The 27,114-nt window shown below is 40.5% G+C and overlaps 2 protein-coding genes across 5 annotated transcripts in view; both read right to left on the bottom strand.

The window, feature by feature from the left end:
* The window catches only part of LOC311051061 (clathrin heavy chain 1-like), a 45,900-nt gene extending 22,519 nt beyond the window's left edge, over positions 1-23,381 (bottom strand). For all 3 annotated transcript variants that reach the window (XM_084065438.1, XM_084065436.1, XM_084065437.1), the window contains exons 1-18: positions 23,007-23,381; positions 20,053-20,260; positions 16,778-17,046; positions 15,475-15,636; positions 15,049-15,162; positions 14,636-14,809; positions 11,589-11,786; positions 10,055-10,255; positions 6,933-7,085; positions 6,626-6,748; positions 6,105-6,242; positions 4,324-4,488; positions 3,652-3,832; positions 3,265-3,428; positions 2,335-2,460; positions 1,632-1,774; positions 1,045-1,279; positions 350-472 (exon numbers count right to left, since the gene is read on the bottom strand). In XM_084065438.1, the coding sequence (XP_083921564.1) occupies positions 350-472; positions 1,045-1,279; positions 1,632-1,774; positions 2,335-2,460; positions 3,265-3,428; positions 3,652-3,832; positions 4,324-4,488; positions 6,105-6,242; positions 6,626-6,748; positions 6,933-7,085; positions 10,055-10,255; positions 11,589-11,786; positions 14,636-14,809; positions 15,049-15,162; positions 15,475-15,636; positions 16,778-17,046; positions 20,053-20,260; positions 23,007-23,048 (2,919 nt within the window). In that variant the 5' untranslated portion in view covers positions 23,049-23,381. The remainder of the gene's footprint in view (positions 1-349; positions 473-1,044; positions 1,280-1,631; positions 1,775-2,334; positions 2,461-3,264; positions 3,429-3,651; positions 3,833-4,323; positions 4,489-6,104; positions 6,243-6,625; positions 6,749-6,932; positions 7,086-10,054; positions 10,256-11,588; positions 11,787-14,635; positions 14,810-15,048; positions 15,163-15,474; positions 15,637-16,777; positions 17,047-20,052; positions 20,261-23,006) is intronic.
* A 1,479-nt stretch (positions 23,382-24,860) lies between these two features.
* vaspb (vasodilator stimulated phosphoprotein b) overlaps positions 24,861-27,114 on the bottom strand; it is a 47,708-nt gene continuing 45,454 nt past the window's right edge. For both annotated transcript variants that reach the window (XM_084065417.1, XM_084065416.1), the window contains one exon: positions 24,861-26,506. In XM_084065417.1, coding sequence (XP_083921543.1) covers positions 26,472-26,506 — 35 coding nt within the window. In that variant the 3' untranslated portion in view covers positions 24,861-26,471. The remainder of the gene's footprint in view (positions 26,507-27,114) is intronic.

The following is a 27,114-nucleotide window of genomic DNA, read 5'->3' as shown; positions in this document are numbered from 1 at the left end:
GATGAAGAGCAGATTAGCTAAATGGCAGCCAAAGGTTCATGGAGTAAAGGTTTATTAAGAATACAAACGAATAGAATTTGTGTCGCCTTAATTGAAAAAAAAAGAATTGGTGTCACCATGAAAAAGAGAAAACATACCACAGCCACAAGTAGAGATTTAAGTGGCATTCTGAATATATATATTTTTTTTCTGGTCATCAATGCACACACATTCAGGAATTAAACAACATGTGATGTAAATTGTGACAACAAGACAGTCTTATGGAGGTTCAACTACAAAAAAACAAAACCTGCTCATACTTTGGTTGGTGAAATAACCAAGATTGGTGCATGCTGTGCCTTGGTCATACCTGGTCAATGAGAGGTCTCCTGTAAGGGTTGGTCTCCAGCAGCACACTGGCCCACAGCTCCGGGTCCTTGCGACGCACCAGGTAGCGAGACAGGCTCTTGAACAGGGAGTTCTCATTGCAAACCTACACCATGACAAACAATGGAAAACAAATTAGATACATATATGTCACCATAATTTAACGACTGTGAGGAGGAGAAACAGAACCGTTTGTGTCGAAACATGTTTGGCAATAAATATGAGATGGAAATGTTTCGATTGTCTCGGTCTCCTACTATTTTTGCTTTATTATTATTATTTAATACTGCTGTACTTTTAATCTATGATTTAGTCTTCTTGGAGAACTAGAGGACAATAGTGCAAAGTGAAGACACTATCTTGAACAGTAAGAACAAAAACATTGCCAGTCCCTTTGTGCGACAGATACAGTATGGGTTGCAATTATGTGAATTTTCAATATTTTTTCCACATTTGAAGTATATAGATTATAGAAAACACAGGAACACAATCGTAGTTATTCACCCGGTTTCACACAATCCCCCCCCCATCAGAAATGTCTCAAAACACCTGAATTTCTGCTGAACTTCAATCCTTTAAGACTGAAACAAGTGAAAGCAGAAACACGTCTGCACAGGAAAACCCAGCGTTCCTAAGGATTCTCTCAGTTCAACGTTATGTTGCACTCCCCCCACTCACATGAATGAGCTCCTGGTCACACTGTCCTCTCTCGTAGGCCACGCAGGCCAGGTGGGGGTCCCTCTTCTCGCAGTACTTGCCCACCACGCGGCTGTCATAGAACGGGTTCTCCCTCAGGAAGCGCTCAGGGTTGTTGTTGCTGTCGATGTAGATTTTGGCCAGGGCGTTGTGGGTGGCAGGCTCCTCACAGCCTTCGTGAATGCGAGCTTCCAGCCAGGGAAGCAATAGCTTCAATCTGGGGAACACAAACACACACAGACCTTCTGACTCTTTTTCTTGAATATTAACATTTCACAAGAAAGAAATATATATATATTGTGAAGCATAATCCACATACTAATATATCCACGTACGTTTACAGAAATGCTCAAATATCACTACCATAGCATTTGTTTATATGGTTCATGCTATGCTGTATTATTATGCATTTTTATAACCTGCTTCATTGTCTCTGTGGGACAATAAAAGATCTGACCTGACCTGAAATGAATAAAAAAACTATTTGCACAAACATTTTTGTGAAGTTAGCAAATGCTGACAATGCAGTTCTGAGTTTTGCTGTGCCGGCTCATCAACCTCCTCCTTACCGGTTTCTCTTCTCCACTTCGGCTACCAGCTCGTCAGTGGAGAACTGTCCCCTCACCACCAGGATCAGGTTTTTAATCACGTCCTCGGCACAATCCACGTCCAGCAGGCCTCCAATAACCACTGGCAGACGGCTGGGGTTCACCTGGGGACAAACAGCAGTCTTAATTACTGCACTCCAAAACATTGTTGAGTGACTTAGTCATTTTATTGCTTAGGTGTAGAGTTCAGGTGTTGACTGTTTGTATTATGTGATTCATGTTGCGCTGCTACTCTGCTTGTATGTTATTTTCACGGATTAATCCATCCCCAAAACAGGCAGCAACGATACACAGTACAGACAAAAACACAGCCTTTCAGCGGAACAAAGAGGCATCTGCAGTTGTAATGCAGACTGAATGTAATTCTAAGATCATTAACAATACTAAACATAGGATGCAGAGCAGTCTGCAGCGTAGTTTTTTTAATAGTGACCTATAAAGAGTTGACGATGAAACTGAAATTATTCAGCCCGTCTTTTTATAGTTTTGTTGATCCTGTTTCTGTCATTGGCAGTCATGAGGCTCCCCCCAGGGAAAGCACCGCATAAAAGAGGACACTTACTAAAATTATCTTATAAGAAGTATATTATTTTCAGTGATGGAACAGGAAAAAAAGCATACAAGAATAATCCTATCCATGTCTACACCTAAGAGCTTCACGTACCTTCTGCACGTAAATCTCGATGTACTTCTGCAGGCTGTTGCGGTAAAGGTACAGCACCAGGTCGTGGACAAAGTCAAAGCGATCGCACACAATGATCAGAGGCAGCTGGTCAGTCAGCTTGGCTTCCTGTAAAACATTTTTTTTTTAAAGAATGAAAGAATAAATCATGATATTAGTCCATTTTAAAAAATTAAATAAAAAGCATTCATGCTGGCTAGTGAAAACACTTCTATTCACCCGTGATGGAGGGGTGTTTTCCCCATGGTTGGACTTGAATTGTCTGACTAACAACCCTGTTCTTTCACAGAGTCAACATGAAGGGTTCTTACAACTTCATTCATTAAATACATTCCAGACCTTCCTTCTTAGAAGCCATAGAACAAGGTTTTTTCTTTTTCTTTTATATGTATACTAGGGGCGGAAATCACTAGGTACCTGACGATTCAATTCGATTCCGATTCAGGGGGCTACGATTCGATTATATTGCGATTATTGAGATTTGCGATGCATTGCGATTTATTTACTTCCATTATCTTTTATTGATAATAAAAACTAATGGAAAAGATGTGTCACTGTCAGCTGCAAGGTTATATTTGCCAACAACAACAATTGCAGAAAACCAACAGGAAAATAAACAAGTCCTTTTTTGTAAAATAATAGAGACTTATAATAACAAAGGCTTCTCAATATTCTGATAACCAACCAAAATATGGCTTCTGCTCTGTGCAATTAGCGTTATGATAAAAAGAAAATCTCCCCCCCAAAAAATGTAAAAATAAAAAAATATACCGGTATATATATTATTATTTTTTAATAATGATTGACATTTATGAATCGATTCATAATCGTCCATGTCAGAATCGCGATTAATCTATGAATCGATTTTATTTTCCACCCCTAATGTATACGGTATAATGATCTATTCGTCACCTTGAGGAAATTCTTGACACGTTCCGGGTCGTAGCAGTTGCTCTCACGACAGATCCTCTCCACTTCTTTGATCTGTCCCGTCTTGCAGGCAGCCTGGATGTACTTGAAGTGAACCTCTGGGTCCTGGCTGAAGTTTACGATAGAACCCAGGAAGTAAAACAGACCTGGAAGCATCAAGCAAGCAAATGAGTTGAGCAAAGGGAACGAAAACAAAAATAAGCACACACACACACACACACACACACACACAGGAGGGTTAAGCGTAAATTGGCGGCTGACTATTTATCCGTCTATCTCACCATCCGTCTATCCACTTATCTATCAACCATTTGTATGTATAAATATGATATATATTCAATATGAAAAGTGTGTGCCCTCAGAGCTTACCCTCAAAGCTTTTAAAAGACTCAAAGAGTTCTGTGAGGGACTGAGTGGAGAGCTGTTCATGGTACTTGGAGGCCACCTGGACACAGATCTGCAGATTTTGACGGATGTTTGCCGACAGCATGGCCCTCAGACACTCCAGGGAGTCCTCTACTGACAGGGAGCCAAAGAAATTCACCAACCACTGGATGGAGCAGAGCGGAAAGAAGCAATATGGTCAGTGGGACAACTCAACGGCAATCGTGTTTTACTGAATGGTCAGAATAGGAAACGGGCAGTCAGGACGTTACATGGCCTTGCCTTACTTGGAGGCAGCTGTTAATTTACCATAAGGGATGTCTGCCATCTTTAAAATGTATGAATCAGTATGAATTGACCGGTATGGAAAACAGGGAGTCAAGGAGTTTTGTCAAGAGACGATAGTGATATTCATGTTTTAAGCCATTAAGGCCGGGAACACATCTGTGTGTCATTTTTAGATTTCTTTGGCTATTAAAAAATAGCCAAAAAAACTCGGCTATGAGCTTGTATATCTGCTATTTTTTTTATATAGCCAGTAAAATGCTACTATACATTTCAAATGCAAAATTGATAGTCATTGTTCAAAAACCAATATGAGTAAGTGTCCTAACGTTGTCACTGTTGTATCATTACTAGGCTGGTGGTGGCGTTTACCTCAGGGTTGAGCAGGTGCGTGTGGACCACGGCACGCTTGATGTCATAAAGGTCGGTGTAGTGCTCCAGTGCCCTCTGGAGGAGGCCGGCTTTTTCGCACAGCTGAGCCACGTGGGCGCGGTCATAGTGGGTGAACATCTGGTTCCCAAGGATGGCATCTGCAACCTGTGAAACATGACGACAAAAATAGATTTAACTAGTGGCTGGGGCCCTGTAAAAATTGGGATGTTGTTATTAAAACATTTACAACACTATCCTGCCCTCTCTCTCACACACGCGCACAGAACCTAATTTTGCTCCTGAAAGTCAATCATGAATCAGATTATAGGGTGAACACTTAAAATTGGAGGTGAATGCACAACAGCGCTGCCGGGAGCATGTCAATGTCAGCCTAAAATTATTTGTAATTTCATCCAACACATTTAGACCAGAGTCCTGCAACGGGCGGGGTACCCGCGGATCCCCGACGGGTCGGGTACCCGCGATTGACGGGTGAAAACGGGTTAAAAATATACTTTTATAAATTCACGGGGACGGGCGGTACTGAACTAAACGCGGGTGGGTAACATTTTATTGTGAAAATCAGAGAGCACCGTTTCCGCCCAAATAACGTCACTTGTTGTCGGAGCACGCCGGTCAGTTATCTTAACCCATTAAGACCTGGAACTGTGTTATTTTTAGATTTGAGATAAAAAGCGTTATTTTACACTTTGGGCTATTCAAAAATAGCAGATATACAAGCTCGTAGCGCGGCACCGAGTGCCGTGCTACGAGCTTGTAGATCTGCTATTTTTGAAAAATCGTGAAAATGTGTGCAAATCTTTGAATATATATATTTTTAAACCGAACATTTTTTACTCAAATCTTTGCTTCTGGGGGGTCCCTGGAACAAAATATTTTGATGGGGGTCCGCGGCCAAATACATATAATTTTGGGGGTCCTTGACATGAAAAAGATTGAGCACCACTGATATAGAAACATACGTTTTTCAGAATACTGTTGGGATTTAGGAGACATGTAGAATCGGCTTCAGGTCTCAATGGGTTAACTCACAAAAACACATTGAACATCCTGTTAAACCTTGAAATTAAAACCATCTGACAATGTAAACAACGACACATGTGTAGTGCGTATATGTGTAGTGCGTATATGTGTAGTGCGTATATGTGTAGTGCGTATATGCGCGTTCGCGCGTGTGGCTAAAGCTCGCTCCTCTGTCTTCACTTGACTTCTCAACGAACCTGACCACTGAATATAGCGCTATTGTTGAAGGCTGCTATCTTTTTCAACACTTTTAAATTGAGTGACTGTCTGTAGGCTATTTACATTTGACTCTGCATGTAATCACGGGTAAACGGGCGGACAGCGGGTCCACTATTTGACAGGCGGGGCGGGCCAGGGTTCTCAAAATTGGACCCGTGCAGGACTCTGATTTAGACCTGAGGCCGATTCTAAAAACACCTTCTAAATGCTGACCTAAGTTTTCTGAAAAACTTCAAATATCTATTCAAAGATTACAACAAATGTATGTTACTATATACTGTACATAGCAACAGGAACCCCAAAAGGGGTTCCCGCCCAAAATGGGTTGACCAAATAGCAACAAAAAAAAATCACACCCTGTGTGAAGGAAGCGGTGCCTTTGATGAGCCCCGTATTGTCCCATAAACAATATTTGTTTATGGGACAGACACACAGCCGGACAGACACACGGACACACGGACACACAGACAAAGTCAGATATAGAGCGGTTGGCACAGCTAAAAAGTGTATTTGTTTACCTGTGGAGCATGGACTAGGTTCATTTCCAGCAGGCGTGTCTGGAGAGGTCCCTCCATGGGTCTGTTGTTCTTCAGAGCGTCCAGCAGGAACGACGTGCATTGCTGGATCAGGTTGTACTCCATGAAGACATCTACAATCTGCAGAAAGAATGAACAGTCACAACAAAAACACATTGGTCAAGATATTATCTATGGGGGGCCACAGGGATAACGTCTTTTTGTAGGCCAAACCATTACCTCATCAGATTTCCAATAGAGTTAATGCATCAGTTTTGCATTATTCAAGTTTAGTTAAAACATAATATATTTTGTGATCTTTGAGGTCACTGGTATGGGACTGATTATGATAATACTGTACATGCATATAAACACCAGTATGCCTTGGCTGACAGTCTCAGCATAAAAGAGCTTCATAATTCACTGTTAAAATAATATTTGGAGAGGCATTAACCTCTGGATTTTAGGACCCCAATCTCCCATCCCCCCACCCCCCCCCCCATCCATCTCCGTGTGCGCCTGACCTGTGTGATGTCAGCCAGAGGCTCCTCGTCTTGAACCAGCATTTGGGAGAACTGCAGCCCCTGCTCTGGGTTGATCCGCATCACGTTTCTCAGCAGGAAGATCCAGTCTGGAGTGTAGCCCACCTTTAAGATTATACGGTATTTCAATGTATGATATATGATGATACGATGATGCAGCGCAAAAGGGACAAAACTTTAAGAGCTTCTTTAATTTCCATCAACAGAATAATAATGTAAAATGACTTTAAAATCGGCAAAAATCTAAATCTCGCCTATTTATACAGGATAAAATCAAGTGTCCTCTGACCTTTTTGGCATAGAGGACAATCTTCTGGAACTGGCCCGTCTCTGCGAAACATTGGATGACCTTGTTGGGGACGTTGGCTCTGAGGTAAACGCTGAGGGCCAGAGTAGGGTCCACTGACTTCACCAGGTCCCCGAGCTCCTCAGAGCACTCCAGCTACAGACACACACAGACACATCTATGAGCTTAGTGACAATACAAACAATTGAGAAAAACAAGCATTGTGTATCTATAATATTTACTTGAGGCGGTAAACTTCTACTGTAAAGTAGAGCATTTCAAGGCCCATGATGAGATAAATCTCCAGGATTAAACGCTATCAGAATCATGTGAAAAGCGTCCCAACCACAACTGGAGCAAATCTGTATCAATGTACTCCCAACAATGAACACTTCTGTATCACGGATATCATCTGTTACATTTTTAGAATCGGCCTCAGGTCTTAACTCATTCAGAGCCAATGAAATAAAAAAAATATTGCGAACTGTGCCAGCAATTCTTCAATCTTCTTATACCTTTTTAAGTAGTCACAGAATATATCTCCAGTATAATCGGTTTCACATTTAAATTAGATTTTTAGATAGGCAATTGCTTTTTATGGGGCCAGGCTTCCAGCATGGACCCATATTGTTATTGGCATTATTCTTCTGCCACTTTTGGCAGTTCTGGCTGAACCGTGCAGTCGCTTTTTATGAAACTCGGCCATATGATAGATGGTCATGAAAAACGATCAAGAAATAATTCTCACAATCTTTCGTCAAAAGGTGGCGCTATAGCACTCAATTGAAAAATGCCAACTTTGATCAGGTACAACTCATGCCCTGTTTCACCTACAGCCATGAAACTTCGATGCACACATGCGTCTCCTCATGCTGAACAACTTTCACACTCTGACTTTTGACCTCTGACCTTTAGATCTCCCACCATTTTGAATTATATGAAAAACAGTTAAAACCTATCTCCTCCTGGGATTTTTGAGTAATCTGCACGAAACTTTTTACACATGAACTTTGGACCTATACCAAAAAACGTTTGCAAAATATCTTCCATAAGTGAAAAAATGAAGCTTTAATGAGCCAATGAATATTGCAGTTTTATGACAATTATTCATCTGCCCCTAACTCATACATGCAGACTTACCATTCTTTGAAACTTTGCAGAAATGTAAAGGGCCATTCCAAATATCACTGAAACCAATCTTACTCCAATTGGTCAAACGGGGGCGCTATAGCAATTTTTTGAAAATTGAAACTTTAAACAGGCAAAAGTCATGCCTCGTTTGGCCGACAGCCATTAGACCTGCTTACACATGTGCCTTGACTAATGAGGAACACATCTATCACGTTGACCAGTAAGCACCGCCCTTAGGTTGTCCGCAATCTTGAGCAGTTTGAAAAACACTTAAACCCAGGATTTTTCAGCTATTTGCGTGAAACTGTATGATCAGTGTGATCTCTTTTTTCAGAGGTTTGTCTCTTGGTCCAATAGCGTCCCGCTTAAGTGTATGTCTCACAACCTCAAGGTCACAGGTTCAAGCCTCACTTGGTGCAGACTTCATCTAAGTTGCATTTCACACAACATGACTATCAATGAATACATTTGCAATTGTTAAAGATAACATGAAATACTTAATTGAGTGTTTTTTACATACTTCATTGTGAAAATAGCTGATCTACAATCTCACAACTTTTCAGATAGCAATGAGAGTATGTTTTTTCAATGTATAACATACTTCATTGTGAAAATAGCCGATGTACAATCTGACAACTTTTAATGGTTTGTGAGCTTGTAGATCGGCTACTTTCACTAGTTTTGGTTCTGAGGAGATGTACAATTTCTTCATTGGTAAATGGTTTGTGAACGAGTGATCTTTGTGTTAGTGAAACAGGGGCTTGGGTCATGACAGAAGGCAAGAGTTTGTGATCCTCAACAGACGATATCAGCCTGGACAAAGCTATAGCACTATAGGTAGTGTTGCAGCTACCTAAGAGTGCCTCATGATCGCAAGGTTGCCGGTTCAAGCCTCACTTGATGCAGACTCATTTAAGTTGAATTGCAAAAAACATGACTCAATCTATTCCGTTTCCATGGCTCTCTCTCTCTCTTCAATCTATTCCGTTTCCATGGCTCTCTCTCTCTCTTCAATCTATTCCGTTTCAATGTCTCTGTCTCTTCAATCTATTCCGTTTCTATCTTCAATCGATTCCGTTTCCATGTTTCTGTCTCTTCAATCTATTCTCTCTCTCTCTCTCTCTCTCTCTCTCTCTCTCTCTCTCTCTCTCTCTCTCTCTCTCTCTCTCTCTCTCTCTCTCTCTCTCTCTCTCTCTCTCTCTCTCTCTCTCTCTCTCTCTCTCTCTCTCTCTCTCTCTCTCTCTCTCTCTCTCTCTCTCTCTCTCTCTCTCTCTCTCTCTCTCTCTCTCTCTCTCTCTCTCTCTCTCTCTCTCTCTCTCTCTCTCTCTCTCTCTCTCTCTCTCTCTCTCAGGGTCGGCCATAGCTGAGTGGTTAGTGAGCCCGCCTAGGGAGCCAGAGGCTCTGGTTGACCCAGGTACGATTCCAGGCCAGGTCAGCAAATGTGTCGATGAAACGAAATTTGTCCCTGAGCAAGACTCTTAACCCCTAATTGCTCACAGGCCCTCATTGGAAACAAGACCGCAAGGACTTTCATGAACTGACCTGTTAAAGGAATTATCATTTCTCTTTCTCTCTCCTGGCCCCATATTATCGCTGCTTGCAGCTATATTTTTAGATTTGAAGTTTTGTATTGTAATCAGCAAAATAATTCAGTGTTTTTAATGGCACCTGTCTTTTTAAACCTCTGTGATCATGCTGAAAGCTGAATAAACATAAACATAAACTGTAAAAAAAAAAAAAAAAAAAAAAAAATGTCAACAAGGTCATTGGACCTTGTTGACATTAATTGTCTGCCTTTTGAAAATAACAGAATAACATTGAAAAACTTAAAGAAGTGAATGGAGCAGAACATCTTCAAATGATGATATCTTCGGTTCTGAACGTTTTTTTTTTTTTTTTTAAATACGTCAAACACGTCATTGGCACGTTGCGCTATTGCGGTAAAACACGTGAAACACGTCAATGAGTTAATGGGTTAAACTCTACAAACTTGCCTTATCCTCCTTCAGCCATTTCTCCAGGAGTTGCTTGCGGCCCTGCTGGAGGACCGGCCTGCACAGCTCCAGGGACTCGAACTTGTTGAGCTGACCCTGGTCCAGCAGGATGCCAAAGTACTGGAGCAAGGGGGAGGTCTGTCCCGGCTGGGCCGGCACGCTCTGGAAGCGACGGATGGTGTCTGGGGTACGCAGGATTCCCTGGAGGGCATAGAACCAAGGACGGGGGAAAAAGAAAGGAAGGATTAATTATGCATAGACAAACAAGTCAATGTTGAGCATTCTAAATCATGATCATTTCAGGTTTTTAGAATAAGAGGATGCTTGTGAGAGTGAAAAAGCAACATAAATAATTCAGTGGAATTAACCCTTTGAGACCTGAAGCCGATTCTACATGTCTCCTAAATCTCAACAGTTTTCTGAAAAACGTATGTTTCTATATCAGTGGTTCTCAATCTTTTTCATGTCAAGGACCCCCAAAATTATGTTTTTGGCCGCGGACCCCCATCAAAATATTTTGTTCCAGGGACCCCCCAGAAGCAAAGATTTGAGTTAAAAATGTTCGCTTTAAAAATATATATATTCAGAAGATTTGCACACATTTTCACGATTTTTCAAAAATAGCAGATCTACAAGCTCGTAGCGCGGCACTCGGTGCCGCGCTATGAGCTTGTATATCTGCTATTTTTGAATAGCCCAAAGTGTAAAATAATGCTTTTTAGCTCAAATCTAAAAATGACACAGTTCCAGGTCTTAATGGGTTAAGATGGCTGGCTGATTAAATCAACGATAGCCATGTCGTCACCGTTTACATCCAAAAGGAAAAGCCTCTTGCTGACCACTGTGACCAGTGCAGTAACATTCTATTTGTAGCCCATTATTCATATACTGTAACAAAGTCTTGCGTTTTTGATTGAACACAAAAGCATAAAGTAATGGTGACGGGGGAATTTAGCCAATCACTAAACTTTTACAATGGAAAAGTGTGAAGGTTTAACATTAAGCCAAAGAATCGCTGTGAGCAGTGTAATTATACTTTTTTCACTCGGCATCACAGGTTGGATTGGCGGTAAGTCCCTGCAACATGCTAGCACCACGTCCAGGGGGTGCACTTACACATCAAGCTGCCTCACACTACAGAAAAAGGAGACTCCTGCCCTATGGGCCACATGGCTCGGCAAGGCTTACTTAAGCTGCGAAAATCTTTATCTGCACAGTCTGAGCTTGTATTAGAGGAAGTGCAGCTAAATCATGCTGGTTGAACTATCTTTTAGGGCCCAACCAATATATTGGCCATTATTTAACTTTTTTGCCGACGTCGGTAATTGTGCAGCCGAAGTGTCCTGATTTTAGCCATTTTCAACCAATTTAGGGCATGTTATTATAGGTGGAAATGTTCTAAATTAGCCTTTTAGCTTTCAGGGTTAGGCACGTTTTTTTGTTATACAAGATATCAGTCCCAAAATAATCTGGCATCGGTCATGCTCTACTTGCTTGGGAGCAAGACGGTTGCATTGGCTTGATGGTGCGGTACCTTGGGTGCATTGGCGGCCACCTTGGCAGCCTCTGAATAGTTCCCTGCGGTGAACAGGGTGTTGAACTTGCGGGCGAACAGCTCCTCTGCGCCGGCCAGGTTGTTGCGGACGGCCATGCGCAGGGCCAGGTCTGGGTTTTGGAGGACATTGGTGATGTAAGGGATGATGTTCTCCTCTTCCACACACACCGACAGCACCTGGAGACGAACACATATGCACTCAGGAAGCATGTATTTCAGATATTGGGGTTCTAAAAACATTAAAAATTTTGAGACACGATGCCGATCACGCATTATGACTTTTGACGATTCCAGTTGCTATTGCCGGGACTCCAGTCAAGTTAGGGGTGCAACACTTAATCAAACGAATCAATTTATAATATTTTTTTCAATCAAATGGATTGGTTATTATTCATTTAAAATATTGTTTTATAATGTATTTCTTTAGTTATCGTTTTTTTAATACAATAGCATAAATGGACCGTGAAATCCAACAGGGCTGCAACAGTTAACCACTTTCAACCCGGCAACCCTATTTTGCCATTATAGGTGAAATTTCCAAAGATACAAAACATTTCAGATGTACAAGCTCATAGCACTCTGCCCTTGCTATTCTCAACCCAAGGAATAGGAGTCCCACAGGCCCCAAAATTCTGATGTGTTTTCGGGCAGGGGGAACATTTCAACCTGTAGATGGCAGCCACAACACATCTACATTTTTAATGTTATGATATATTCCTGGGATGTTGAAATCATAACCAGGATTGACACAATTTACCACACATAAGGCATGTTTTAAGGAAACAAAAGAAAATAAATGTAGTGTTCCATTACTAGTTAAACAAGGAGTGGATGGAGCTGCAAATCTTCAGATAATGATATCTTGGGTTCTGAACATTTTATTTTTTTTACTGTTCTTTCAAAAACACGTGATTGGCACGTTGCACCATAGCGGTAAAACATGTGAAACACGTGAATGGCACTCAATGAGTTAAGACCGGGAACGCATCTATGTAATTTTAAGATGTCTTTGGGCTATTTTGGAAAAATCTTGAATCGTGAATATATATTTTTTTTTAAAGCGAACATTTTTAACTCAAAACTTTGCTTCTGGGGATTTTACAAATGTCTTCCAAATCCTAAACAGTTTTTTGAAGAAAAATGTATGTTGCTATATCAGTCAAGGAACCCCCCAAAATTATATGTATTTGGCCGCGGACACCCATCTCAAAAAGTTGTTCCAGGGACCCCCAGAAGCAAAGATTTAAATTAAAATGTTCGCTTTAAAAAATATATATATTCAAAGATTTGCACATATTTTCACGATTTTTCAAAAAATTGCGAAAGAAATCGAATAATGACACAGATTCTTCCCTGGTCTTAATGGATTAAGCAAACCATGACTTTCTGTGGCACTGTGACTTTAGGCACTTAATGTTGATGCATAAAAAATACATCTAAGTTACCGTAATCACATTCACAGCATTAGTGAAATTGGCCTTGTCACATTCCTAAATCACACAGATGGCTTAGTAGTTGCGGTATGTGGTGTACAAGTGTGTGTCTGTTTCAGTAACATAATGTGCCGTATCGGGCCAGACTTGGAGGTGAAAGCCAAGCGCAATAAGGAGATTAGGATGCCTAACTGGCAATCTGGGATGGGCCCTCCTGCTGTGTCTGTCACATGCCTCACACTGCGGCGAGTGCTGCCAGCCTGTGTTGTTTACAGGGATTTCCCCTCGATCAAGGTCACGCGATGACACGCAAAACTGACACAATTAATCGGGTCTCTCTTCATGACGAATAAGCCTTTTCACCTTTTACATTCCACAGGGCCTGTAACTCAAAACATGTCAGCACTAACTGACTGAGATGGACAGTCATAATAAAAAGGCACAGATATTGAAAATCAACTCGATGGAAAGCAGAGAAATAAACAGAAGTCTGTCTAAAAGACCCATCAAATGTGATCCCTACACAACCCAACACACTGTCTGCAGTGGTGTGCTTTTGGACAAGAAACTCGATAAGAAAATTGATCGGATCAATAGTATCTAGTTACACCCAACATTACGCAATAATAATCATAGTGTCTTGGTGGATGACTGTAACACGGATGTACATGTAGACAAATAAAACTGAGCTAAGCCCATAAAACATTCCAATATAGTTCACAGCTTCTCCCTGATTCTATAAGTAGGCAAATGTATTTTTTACCTCTAGAAATGTACTCTATGAGTTACTATACATTTTCCTCTCTTCATGGTTAGTGGACAGTTGAGTGGAAAACTAAGCAATATCTCCAGCTACATGGATTTAAGAGTTAGCTTTTAACTAGCTAGTAAGCTGGACCTCAGACAAGTGCTGCATAAACCTATAGTGTGACTCTGGTTCACACTATACTGTCCTGAACTGAGCACTGAAACATGATCAGCGTGGGACACTTGAGAAGAACTGATGACATAATGAAGGGACATATACAATTCATTGTACTATAAAGCATTAATGATCAACATGTGCAGTTCATACAAACGTTCATAGTTAACCCATTTGTGTCATTTAGATGTCTTTGGCTATTCAAAAATAGTAGATCTACAAGCTCATAGCGCGCACTATGAGCGTATAGAGCTGCTATTTTAGAAAAATCTTGAAAATGTGTGCAAATCTTTGATTATATATATATATATATATATATATATATATATATATATATATATATATATATATATATATATATATATATAATATTATTTTTTGGCAAACATTTTTTACTCAAATCTTATTGCTTCTGGGGATTCTACAATTTTTGGGGGAAAAAACGTACGTTGCTATAATATATCAGTGGTGCTCAAAATGTTCATGTCAAGGACCTTCCAAAATTATGTGTTTGGCCGCGGACGCCCGTCTGAAAATATTTGGTTCCAGGGCCCCCAGAAGCAAAGATTTGAGTTCAAAATGTGTGTGTGTGTGTGTGTGTGTGTGTGTGTGTGTGTGTGTGTGTGTGTGTGTGTGTGTGTGTGTGTGTCTTAATGGGTTAAACACAATACCTGTCCTTTCCTGTTGACACCAATGATGCCAGCTGTGGGCTCGTGGGGAGCGGTGACAAAGATGGTCTCCCCACTAATCCTGTTCATGTAGATGCAGGTGCCGGTTTCCAGGTCATATAGGTGGATGTAGCCATATTTGGTGATGAGGAACACCACATCTTGCTTGGAGCTAATCTAAAGGGGTGGGCAAGGAACAGACACAAGCTTAACTCAATGTATTCACACACCAACACTTTTGCTTTCCAACAGAGTGTGATATTCCCATTGTACTGGGAAATTACTATATCATTATTATTATCACCATGCTGGGCCCGGTGTCACGATTGCCTTTTTTGTGTTGAGAATGAAGACAATATTTGAATTCACAGCGGGTACCGTAGGTCTACTCTAATTTATTAGGTTATTTTTATTACCTGCATGGCGACAGGGAAATCATTCTGAGCCTCTGGAGGGAAGAACACATCCACAGCTTTCTTTGGAAACGGTTGGTTGCCTGTTGGAGGAGTCCCCACTTCGATTATGTGCAGCTAAGAGAACAAATTAGACATTAGCCAATAGGGAAACAAATGACATCTTTATTGATAACATATGTAAAATAATAAACACCCGAAAAAAGACATACATTGGCCCACCACTACCAAAAGATAAACTGCAAAGAAAGCAGCTGTATGTCTAAATAAATAAAGAGTTGCCATGGATTACGAACTGCCATCAAGATTAACAGAGATGTGAGGTCCATTTTCCCCTGTAGCAATACTATTTTTCTGTTTGGATATCATCCCCATCACTCTACTAATGCAGCACTAAAGGCTGGGACTTGGCACTGTGGGTAATAATACCTTTCCCCCTGCTTGTCCTCGCACAGCGAAACAGAACAGGGTTGATTCCTCCGTGTTGCCCTCCATCTTGAACTGGGCAAATCCTGCAGCGTGGCCCTCAATGGGCTGAGAAACCTTTCTGTCCACAGAGTACAGCTGCATGGCTCCCACAACACGGTTTTGCTGGAGGAAAGAAGAAATATCAATGCGGTGCGGGTCACATGCGCGCGGATTCTTTTTATTAATTAAACGATGATAAAACAACAGTGACAACACACTCTACCTGCAATGTAGAAATACTCTGTTACAATTAAAAGTCTGGAATTTAAAATGTACTTGAGTAAAAGTATAAAAGTATCAAAATGTACTTAAAGTACCCATTATACAAAATGTTTCAAGTTTTCAAATGTATACAAATCTTTTGAAAATAGCAGATCTACAAGCTCACAATGCATCGCGCTTGTAGATCGGCTATTTTCCAATGGCCGATATAGGGCTGAAGTGGTTACTGTATGTTTTGTAATAATAATCAAAATGTACAAGGTAACAAGTAACTTAAGTTTTCAAATAATTGTAGCGGAGTATAAGTACAATATTTGACTCTGAGATGTAGTGGAGTAGAAGTAAAAGTATTAGAAATTGGAAATACTTAAGTAAAAAATACCTCAAAATTGTACTTAAGTACAGTACTTGAGTACATGTACTTAAAGACGTTTACCAAAATCTGTTTGAAAACAATTTCTCACACTGTTCTCAGGTCAAATATTGATGTGCGATTAAAATGCGATTAATTTCGATTAATTAATAATTACAAAGCCTCTAATTAATTAGATTATCTTTTTTAATCGAGTCCCAGCCCTACATTAAACATTTATTCATCTGTAAGGTTTGATCACATCTATAATGTTTGCAGAAGAAAAAACGGATCAGTATTCTGAAATATGAGTAAAAGTTCTAAAACCCTTATTTTCTATCTACAGATCAAAATCTTTAAATAAATTCAAATACACCCATGACCTGTGATCACTCATATGAATTGTTTTAGCATCATCTTTTTGCAAAGAGCTTTTTCATAATGGCAGAGGGAAACACATGAGAGGGGCACATGAACACTTTCAGGAGACATGGCATTTTTGTTAGGCTACAACAACAATTAGGTCTAAACAGGTATATTAAGTCAACCTACTGCTTGCACTCAGAAGAAAGTATCCTACAGTAATGACTTAGAATGTCAATAGGACGTAATGGAGATTGCATTAAAAGAGAAGCAAATTAGTGGCGATCGGTTAAAGCTCTTCAACCAGAAGGGGTCCGTATTGTCTACCTGTGCCGAAATGCCAATGAGCAGCAGCCATTTCTGTTTAGCATCTGTGCGGTAGTTGATGATCTGGCAGCCAGCCAGGCTGGAGTGCCGGTCAAAGACCTTGAGTGGCTGTGAGTCTCCCTCCATACTCCAATGGTAGACGGCGTTGTCTGTGACCAGCGCCACCGTGTTGAGGGAGATCCACTTCCAGAAGGTGACATCGTCCGTCATGGTGTGGGCCTTCATTTTGCTCTTCATCTCGATGTTGAAGATCTGCAGGGTCTTTGCCGCTGAAAACATTCACAACCCAAAGTTGAGGTGCGCCGATTGGATAGGCGCAGGTTTGATAGAAGCAAAGTTACTAAATTGCTACTGAGACCAATACACACAAACCACACCAGGCGTTGGGAAGGCGGGGGGAGGAGGGGGGGTAACTACCAAAATTCCACTTGTTGGAGAAATGTTGGTAAGTCAGGGTTTGGTGTGAGTTATCACCAAATGACCATAACAACAAGACAGCAGCAGTTGAAAATGCAAAGGGGGCAAGGCCAACAAACGGGCAAAGCAAGTTAAGTGGTAGGAGGATCTGCATTCAGTTAGGTCTGAGACAATAAACAGGTGTGGGACACACAAATGCAGCTGTGGCTGAATATGTAAACATCTTGTGATACAGTGAAGTGACAACTTTCCAGGAACAGAGGGAAAAGAAAATAAACTGATAATTCTAATGAGAAAAACTCAAGTATGCCATTCAAGTGGATCTAAGTCTGGGCTGTACAAAAACGTATGGTATCCTTGGGGCGCTAAAACTATTCTTCAAGCCTAGGAAAACCTTTCATTATAATTAAACTCTGCAAATCTTAGGCATTAGCGTCCCCTGCAGACCCCCCACATAGGACTATAGTCTCGCGTAGTCAGACTATAGGTCCGCCTGCTGGTCTGGAGACATTTAAATTCAATGAATGGGCTAAAACTGGTTGGAAACAATATATAAAGTTGATATATTCGGATATTGATAGATTCAGATATATAAAGCTTGCACTCTATTTACGTGACCATTTACCTGTCGTTTTGTTGACTACTGCCATTTTGATACACTTTCAAGTCACCCCTGCAAAATAATAAATATGTGCAGACCAGTCGAGTGCTCCAGTATTTTATTTTGGGTAGTCTCTCCTGAAGTGCCCAGGCATTATCCTCTCTGACACTTTTTAGAGCGTCTACTAAATGCCTAAATTGTAAAATTGTTAACTGTGAATGTATCATGTACAAACTATAGAGCGATCCAGCAAGAAAAAGCCAATGTGATTTATTAGTTTATATCAAGCAGTTCTAAATGCGAATGGCTTTCTTGTCCGTTTCTACATCTGTACGGTCAATTGTCTTCTTGACCTAAAAATCTGATAATTGGGAGCCCATCATTTGAGGCATAGCGTCCAATGTGATTTAAGATAGGATTTTCTAGGCCATGTGAAAATCCCCCCCCCCCCCCGCCACTCCCCCCTCCAACGTATTATTTAACAGCCTGGTTAATTTTTCTCAAGCTCCACAAATATTTATACAGAAATAAAAATGAAAAAATAAAACCGAAAACTTCAGGCATGTGATCAGAGCCTCTTTGGGATTCACAGCAATTATGTTAATCCTAAAATGGGGACATGGGAGTTTTGGTTTGGGGCTGAATGCAGATTAAGAAAAGAGGACCACAAAGCAGACAAACAGATGTGATGACAGAAAGGTTGGTGACTGGAGGGATGCACTCACGCCCATTCCATTTCAAGCCCCTCCCCCCCAATACAGGCTTCTTTCTTATTATTATTATCATTATTATTAGTGGAGGAGTTCTGATCCTTTTGGCCTATAATATGCACCTCAGTCAAGACCAATCAACAGTCTCCTTCTTTCAACTTAGCTACACCCAATACTTAACTGTGCTTTAAAATAAATAAAAAGCTATAGAATTCATATATTATGCACAACTACTCTCACTCAAAACCGTGTGAATAATCTTAACGTTTTCTCCTGTTATGTATACACAATTGATGCTGTGTAGACACACAACTGTTAGTTAATTAAACTCTAGGACAACCGAAAACAATAGTTCCCAACAACACAATTAGTTAGGTTACAACTTAAATACAGTAGGGGTGGGAGTATGAAAAAAACATTTAATTAAAATAAAAGAAACTACCATTTACATTCTCTATTTCGACTAGAATCAAATTAGAGGTTTCTGTAACAACAAATACTGAAGCTTAGATTTCTTAAGCTACTTGGGCCTAATCCTGCGAGGTAACTGTGCATCATCAGTATATCAACAAAAAAATATATATATCATGCAATGTGCTTGAAACTTAGTTTTCTGAGGCATTATCCTGAAAAAAAGTTAAAATAAATGCAAATAGTCTGTGTGTCTGTGTGTGTTAAATAATTAAATATAATCTTAGGAATCTTCAAAGATGCTGCTAATAATACACGTGCAAACACACACAAACCACACTGTCTGCAATATATGGATCATGGTGGCAAAACACCGTGATCCCAATGCCACTGCTTGCTTTCTGCCATCTAGATTATTTAACTAAATAAATGATGCAGGATTTTATTTTCCCATAGTCTCAACTCTGTGCAGAGACTATGGTCTATCAGACTATGTCTGATAGTCTCAGACATTCAACTAGGTAGGTTAACTGATTAATTAATAAACAAATTCTGGAAAACCTTCCCCCTGTATTCTACGGTTATCACCCAGCTTCAGCTTGCACTACCATTATACATTCAAGCACGCATTTACTACAGCAGCGAGGAACATCAATACTGTGCAGACATTTCAACACAGTGCATACAGGATTTACACTTTGACAACTCATGAGGTAAAATTCAACTCACCGTCTGCAAACATAAGAAAGCAGTAAGAAATGAAAAAGAGCAAAAACAAGCAAAAATAGACAAAGCATTCATGATAGTGTGACATTTCTGCTAGCGTTGCTACTTACTACTTTTAGTTGTATCATAATAATATTAATGTCCAGTAGGTCGCAGTTTGAACAAATCTTAATCACGGTTTCATTTTTGCTTTACAAACAAATGGGTATGCCTGCATAACGGACATCAATATGTGAAGCAGACTATGCAGACAACTTGGAAATTGGCAGACAAAGACAGACAGAAAACTACACCAATGAGGCTATGACGTTAAAAACTAGTAAGACATAGATGAAGGTTTGGCCATCCTCTGAATCTGTTTTTTATTTGGTAAAACTATGTGCCAAGAGCCCTGTGTGTCTGGAACTTACCTTTGAGAGCGATAACTTTACTGGCAGGGTTCATGATGGCGCTGTCTGCGGAGATGGGCCTGCGGATAGGAGTGTTTGGGTCTGCCATGTCGATGATGACAACTTGGGCTTGCTCGCCCACCTTCTCCCTGATGCAGATGAATTTATCTGACTCCATGGTTAGAGTGCTGAACCCAATGTTGGCTGGGTTGATCCCCAGGTTCTGGAGCTGAAAAGAGGAAAACATATAACATAATATATGACCTGACGAAGATGCAATCCAACATCGAGACGTTGTCGTTTTTTTTGCCTTGCACCCTGTTCTACATTAAAGTAAAAGGCTCCAATCGTCCGAGTTACTCCAGCGCCTTCTTTATTCGGGAAAACATATAACCTCCTAAAAATCAAGGAAGGAAAATTCCACTGACCTAGTAAGGCCAGTACTTTTCAGTTTAAGTTAATGGAAGATTGCATCTTCAAGGTGAATTTGGGGCTCATAGCCTTACAGTATTGGTTCTCAAAGTGGGGTCCGGGGACCCCCAGGGATCCTTGAGAGAATTCCAGGGGGTCCCCAGCTAATTGAATAGTTAGGAACCAAATGAACCCTTATAGGTCTGTAACTCTGGACAAATGGTGGTCTGTATAAATGGACCCGTTAGGGTACATTTGATTCCATTTGTGTGTTGAGTTAAATTAACAATATAAATATTTATATTTTACAATATAAATTGGGGTCCCAGAGATAGAAATGTCATTAAATGGGGGTCCGTAGCCTAATGCATGTCAAACTGGCGGTCCTTGAAATTAAAATGGTTGAAAATCCTTGCAAGAGCCATGAAAATCCTCTCTTATGGGGGCCTTGGCATATATTTTCAAATGGGGGTCCGCGGGCTAATAAGTGTCAATTTTTGTGTCAATTTTTGACATAAAAAAGTATGGAAATGGCAGTCAAACACCACCACAGGGTTCCATCCCTTATTTAAATGCCTATTGTTAAAAAGATGCTTGGGTGGTATATGTATTAGTGGAAACTGCTCTATAATTGTGCATATTTTATTTATTCTAGTCTTAATTTCCAGAGACAATTTTGTCTATGATTGCTATCCTAATCAGACGGTTCCAAGCTCACGGAGAGAGAGAGAGAGAGAGAGAGAGAGAGAGAGAGAGAGAGAGAGAGAGAGAGAGAGAGAGAGACAGACAGACAGACAGACAGAGAGAGACAGACACACACACACACACACACACAGAGAGATGTCACACACTCAAAATAATGCTTGGAATTCCTCAGTGTCACCTCCAGCTCTCCTCATGCAGGTATGAGCCCAAACTAAGCAGGTCTGTCAAAATGGCCCGCAGTGATGACACAGTGATGTGAGCAATGTGATGATGACAACATGATGCTGCCTGGGCCAGTATTTGACAGCTACGTGGGTCTGATGATGATGTTGATCGTGACAATATATATATATATATATATGTATATATATATATATATATATATATATATATATATATATATATATTGTAATAAAACTAACGAAACACTTGGGAAAAATAGCCGTCATACAAATCAACTTTGCCAGCTCCATTTACAGTCCGCTTAAAGACTATCATCGTGACGTTAGTCCGTTTCATCACGACACACAGCCTAGTCAACTGCTAGCTTAACAGGCACGCACAGGTTAAATAACGTGAATGGATCACGTTAAGAGCAACATCGCAAAAATTATGAATTTATGCGTTTATTTCACCGAGCCGCCCCGTATAGCTACGTTGACAGATAGGCTGCTAACACGGATCCGAGCTAAATAGCCTCGAGCTAGTAGATGTTGCACAGAAAACAGTGCCCTATCAAAATACGTTAATTTACGGTCGCTCTTTTTGATTGATTGAAAGATTGAATACTTTATTAGACAGAAATGCACACATACGGGTACAGTCACTCTTGAGCTAAGGGGATAACAAAACAAAAAAAAAGTCCTGTGTGGACTTGTTTCCATTGAGGTCATATGTATTCAATCTATCAACAAAACAGAAATACAATTTCAGACAGAAATCATGACTCCTGGGGCAAAATAGTCAGATTTTGTGTGATTTGGGGTTTATTTAATAGTGTCACCCATTATTACATTATTCAGAATATATTGTCCTGTCGCTCTTCTCCTTTTATTCGTGGAGAGACAGTTGAAGGGTCACGTAATTCAACAGTAACAGGATAGGTGGGCACAAGCCTATCTGGGCACCTCGATGTAAAATTGTCTATTTTGTCTGTCTCATTTTTTGTCTAAAAATAGTCTTAAGTAATGTAAAGTATATGATTAGAACATGCTTAAACATTCGACACTTAAGGTCTAATATTTCTATAATTGCTACCAACCCTTTATATCAAGTCATTTTGGGGCATTAAAACAAGTGAGGGATAAAATGCAGTCTGATAATGATGTACCTGCATGTTCACATCATGCATACTTTACATTACTTATGATCAATTTTCAAATATTTTGTATTTATTTACATTTTGGACAAAACAGCCAATTGATTTTGACAGCAAATTCTGATTTAGCCTTAGCACACCATTAAATTTGTCCTATTTTAGTCATCTGAAATAGGAAATAGTTTAGTCTTAAATATCAAAATCTTAGACTTTTAGTCTTCGAGGTGCCCTGTATCCCAATTCAATAGGTCACCGACGTCGGTGTAACCGCCGCTCGTCAGACAGCTTGGAACGGGGCTAACGCTAACTAGCTGTCTGTCGGCTAAAGAGAAGTAACGGGGGAGGGGGGAGGTCATTCATTTGCTGCGGGTTGGGTGATGGTGTTGACGTTTAACATTAGCTTTAGCCAAGGCTAGCCTAACGAGCTGTCAAAACAGACACAAGTAAAACCTGGAGGAAATAAATAAACCCCCAGCCAGGGTCCATTAAAGCTGTGTGTTTTCTGGGTGTTAAGGTGGTGTGTTGGTTCACACATCATTACCTGCAGGTGCTCCTGGAAGCGGATAGGGAGGATTTGAGCCATGGTTGTTGTTGGTTCTGTTCGGCTTTTCCCCCCCTGGAATACAAGCTAACGCTAGCTTAGCTCAGCTAGCTTAGGAAGTAGCGGCGTTAGCTAGCTACGACCTCCTCACTGTATCGGTGTAGGTCGGAGCCAGAAAGAAAAAATAAAACCCCCCGTCACGTTGCGTTATTAGCAGTACTTCCCCCCCGAAAAATACAGTTAAAATTCAGTTTTTTGTTGTACTCCCCCCGTGCGGTTTCGCCACTGCATCAATGAACCAGCAGTGGCTTCCTTAAACACGGCGCTGGTTCTTCGGTTCCTAAAATCCGCAATGGCGGCGGAAACGGTGCCTCGGTAAACCGTTCACTAAAGCCGGAAGCGTCAGGAGGAGCCGAGTGGAGGGAGGACACACTTCTGACCGTAACGTCGTGCGTGACGTTACCATACGCACAGAGCCGGTCATAGTCGAGTTACATTATTATTATTACACCCACTGGTTCCCACACTTTTTAGCTCGAGACCCCAAAAGAGAATATTGATGTCTCCTAGTCGGAGAAGAATAGCAGATCTACAAGCAAGCTCAATGTGATGTGAGCTTGTAGATATGCTATTTTCACTATACTAAGCATGTATTCCCCCTCTAATTAATTAACTAGTTCTCAAACTTTTTCATATCAAGGACCCCCAAAATGATATGCATTTGGCTGCGGACCCCCTATCTCAATGTTTTGTGCCAGGGATTTTTTTTTTAATTGCATTTTTTGTGCAATTCTTTTGAAAAAAAAACGTTTGAAGTTGTGAACATTTTAGATTTTTGGGGGGAATGTTTTGATTTTGTTTTTAAAATAATTTAAAACAAAATGTAGAAAACACAATAAAGGGGTATTTCACTCGTGACCCATAAAAATTGGTCCGCAATCCACATATGGGCCCCGGCCCATATTGTGCGAAACACTGCATTATACTATTCATCACACTGACAGTACGGTGGTGTGTACTGTGTAGTGTACGTCAGTTCCACGTAGTAGCTAGGAATATCCATGATAGGAATATCACATTGCAATGCAAACAACTTGCTGGCAACCTCCAGTCCATCCATCGATTTATTTTAGTAGGACTGTGTGATATATGGACAATATCAAATATCCTTTACCTCAATATCGAAGTGGGTAAAGGCCAAGGGCAAATAATATAACAAGTCAGATCATTTCAGAAATGTACATCACTTTACCCTAATGCAGCCTTTAACCACAGGATAGTTCACCCCCCAAAAAAAGACTTGAATTCATGGATATTTTTTAGTTTTTGTCGCATTCCTAAGCCAATAATTTGATGACCGGTAGGCAGCGGTTCCGGTAGGAGACACAAAGGAGACTCTTTGTGTCTCCTACCGGAACAGCTGCCGGTCATCAAATTATTGGCTTAGGAATTCGACAAAAACAAAAAAATATCCATGAATTAAAGTCTCCATGGGGTGAGTAATCGACAGTCATTTTGGGGGTGAACTATCCATTTAAACCCCATATGGGTAACCTGGTGTGTTTTCTGTTATTGTGGGGAAATCTTTCGCTGAAAATAGCACATCGACAAGCATATGCTGGGGTTTAGGTGGTTAAAACCAGGAAAAAACAACACATCTGTATCACGGTATTATATCACAATATCCATAAGGATATATTGCCCCAGCTCTAGTTCCAAGGTTATGGATTTGAATCGTTATATTTTGCACACAGTTAAATGTACTTGTGAAGGAGTGAAATCTATAACTTTTAAAATATACATGTAACACATACATGTAGGTATTTGAAATGGAAAGGAAGACTCAAGACATGATCCATTTCAAGAAGCAGCTGTATTTGACTATAAAGGCATTTCTAATCCAGTGTCTCTAAGCCGTTTTCTTTATATTTCAGTGTAAAAAGCCTATACTCTATTAGAAAAAAAAGAAACAGTAAACCCAAAATAACATTTCATAATAAGAAAACAATAATCATCCAAAAAAAAACAAAAGGATCCCCATTCACCAGTCATCTCAATTAAAATAGAAACAGCATTTTATTTTTGCTAACATTTTCCCTCAAAACAAATATATATATTTTTCTTATATATATATTTATATATTTATTCTCAAGGCAGTTGGTCATGGCCAAATTAATTGACCTTGTCATGGCCATTTCTCATGTTTCAAAGTTTACAAAACATACCTAAAATGGAAGAAAAAAAGTAGTGAGAAGCACAGTATAAGACCACTGCACTGCCCAACAAGTAGCATCTCATTCTGACTGACGGGGAAAAGAGTGTGTCAGTAGAGTGGTGCACACACACACGCACGCACGCACACACAAACAAACTTTCTCTGGAACAAGTGCAATGCAAAGAGAAGGATTTCTCACACTAGCACAGAACTACAACAGAACTCTTTCACAGCACTCGGGTTGTCCATCACATTCCCTTTGCTCACATCTTCCTTCTCCTCATCTCTCCTCCCATCTCTTGACATGAAAGGCTTGTGCTGTATTGTCGTTATTCTTGGCCATTGTCAGTAGGTGTACATCCACTTGAATGGAGTGACAGAGGGGGCAGTACAGAAACCCTCGCCTCAACCCTTCAAGGGCCAGTGAGTGCTATAGGTGTGGTGGTTCCCCACCCTGGGGATCCCTGATTCATTAGTCGAGCAATGTCGCGTCCTTCCACCTTAGCGTGTCACTCAGGCGAAAAGAGATAGTCTTTTCTTTTTTTCCTAGCAGGGGCTTGTCTGAAATGACCGTCTCTCTGTAAAAGGCAGTTTTCTTTCTTTAGATTGAGTAATGATGTTCTCCAAATGAGAAAAAAAAAAAAAGAGAGAGATGGAAAAAAAAAGAGAGGGGAGGATCGTGACAAATCGCCACATGCCAGCATCTTGTTATTACAGTAACATATGTGAATTATATGTCATCCCTGAATACTGAAGACTGACTTGACTGCCCTGTTGATAAAATTGTCCTGTTGTACAGTTGGAGGGAGAAGAAGCGAGGGTGCAATTCCTGCAGGGGGGTAATTGTAGTACTTAGAAAGAGAAAGAGCAACCGCAGCTGTAATTATGCGCTCTCACATGTTTCTTATAGAAGCAAAGGGCAGGAGGGAGCATTGCAATGGTGGTAGCTAAAGGATCTTCCTGGATGGTGAAGTGAATAGCTTCCCTGATTTACCTTTTTTTTCTTCTTTTCTTTTACATGATGCTAATGTGTGTGTGTGTGTGTGTGTGTGTGTGTGTGTGTGTGTGTGTGTGTGTGTGTGTGTGTGTGTGTGTGTGTGTGTGAGAGAGAGAGAGAGAAAGACAATGTTGGTGGGAGAGAAAGAGTAATCCCTGGGCTACACAGGAGGGGGCAGCAGAGGAGAGATCCACACAGGGGCATAGCCTCTTCCTTCCATCCATCCATCCAGCTCATTCTTCCTGACGCAGAACTATGTGCCTCTCTTTTGCAGCTCCTGAATAAAGGCTGTGGAGTGGGAGAGAGGAACAGTTAGTTCAGACACAAACATCCGTCAGATAGCAACAATCAAGATTTATTTGTCAAATATACATTGCATGTATTAAAGGAGTAGTTCACCCAAATAATGACTCATTTTCTATCAATTACACACCCCATGAAGCCTTGAATTCATGTTTGTGTCGTATTCCTAAGCCAATCATTTGATGACCGGTGGAAAGATGCTAATGTATCCGGTAGGTCCTAGATAAAGAACGGAGTAGGTTAGGTGCTCCACAATAGCAGGTATAGATTTAAAATGCTGCTTGTTCTGCTGCTGAACTTGCAAGTTGCATCACCTGAATGCCTGGAGTGGGTCTTTAAACATTGTCAGTTATCTTAAAATCTAAATATTACATTGGAGTTCATAAATTAATGTCTGTTATTGCAAAAGTATTGTTACTAAGTTACGTTGCGAAGGCTATATCCAATTGTGTCCATGGTTGTTCTAGATCAGGGGTTTTCAACCGGTGGTCCGCGGAGGTATTGCAGGTGGTCCCTGGCCACGCATTCATTTAAGTTTCAGGAGTTCTCACTGTACGGTGTGTGTGTGATATGAAATGTGAGCTTTCCATAAT

This window comes from Gymnoscopelus microlampas, assembly GCF_963454915.1.
Source record: "Gymnoscopelus microlampas genome assembly, chromosome: 8".
In the NCBI taxonomy this organism is placed as follows: domain Eukaryota; kingdom Metazoa; phylum Chordata; class Actinopteri; order Myctophiformes; family Myctophidae; genus Gymnoscopelus; species Gymnoscopelus microlampas.
This window is presented reverse-complemented; position numbering and strand designations above follow the sequence as displayed.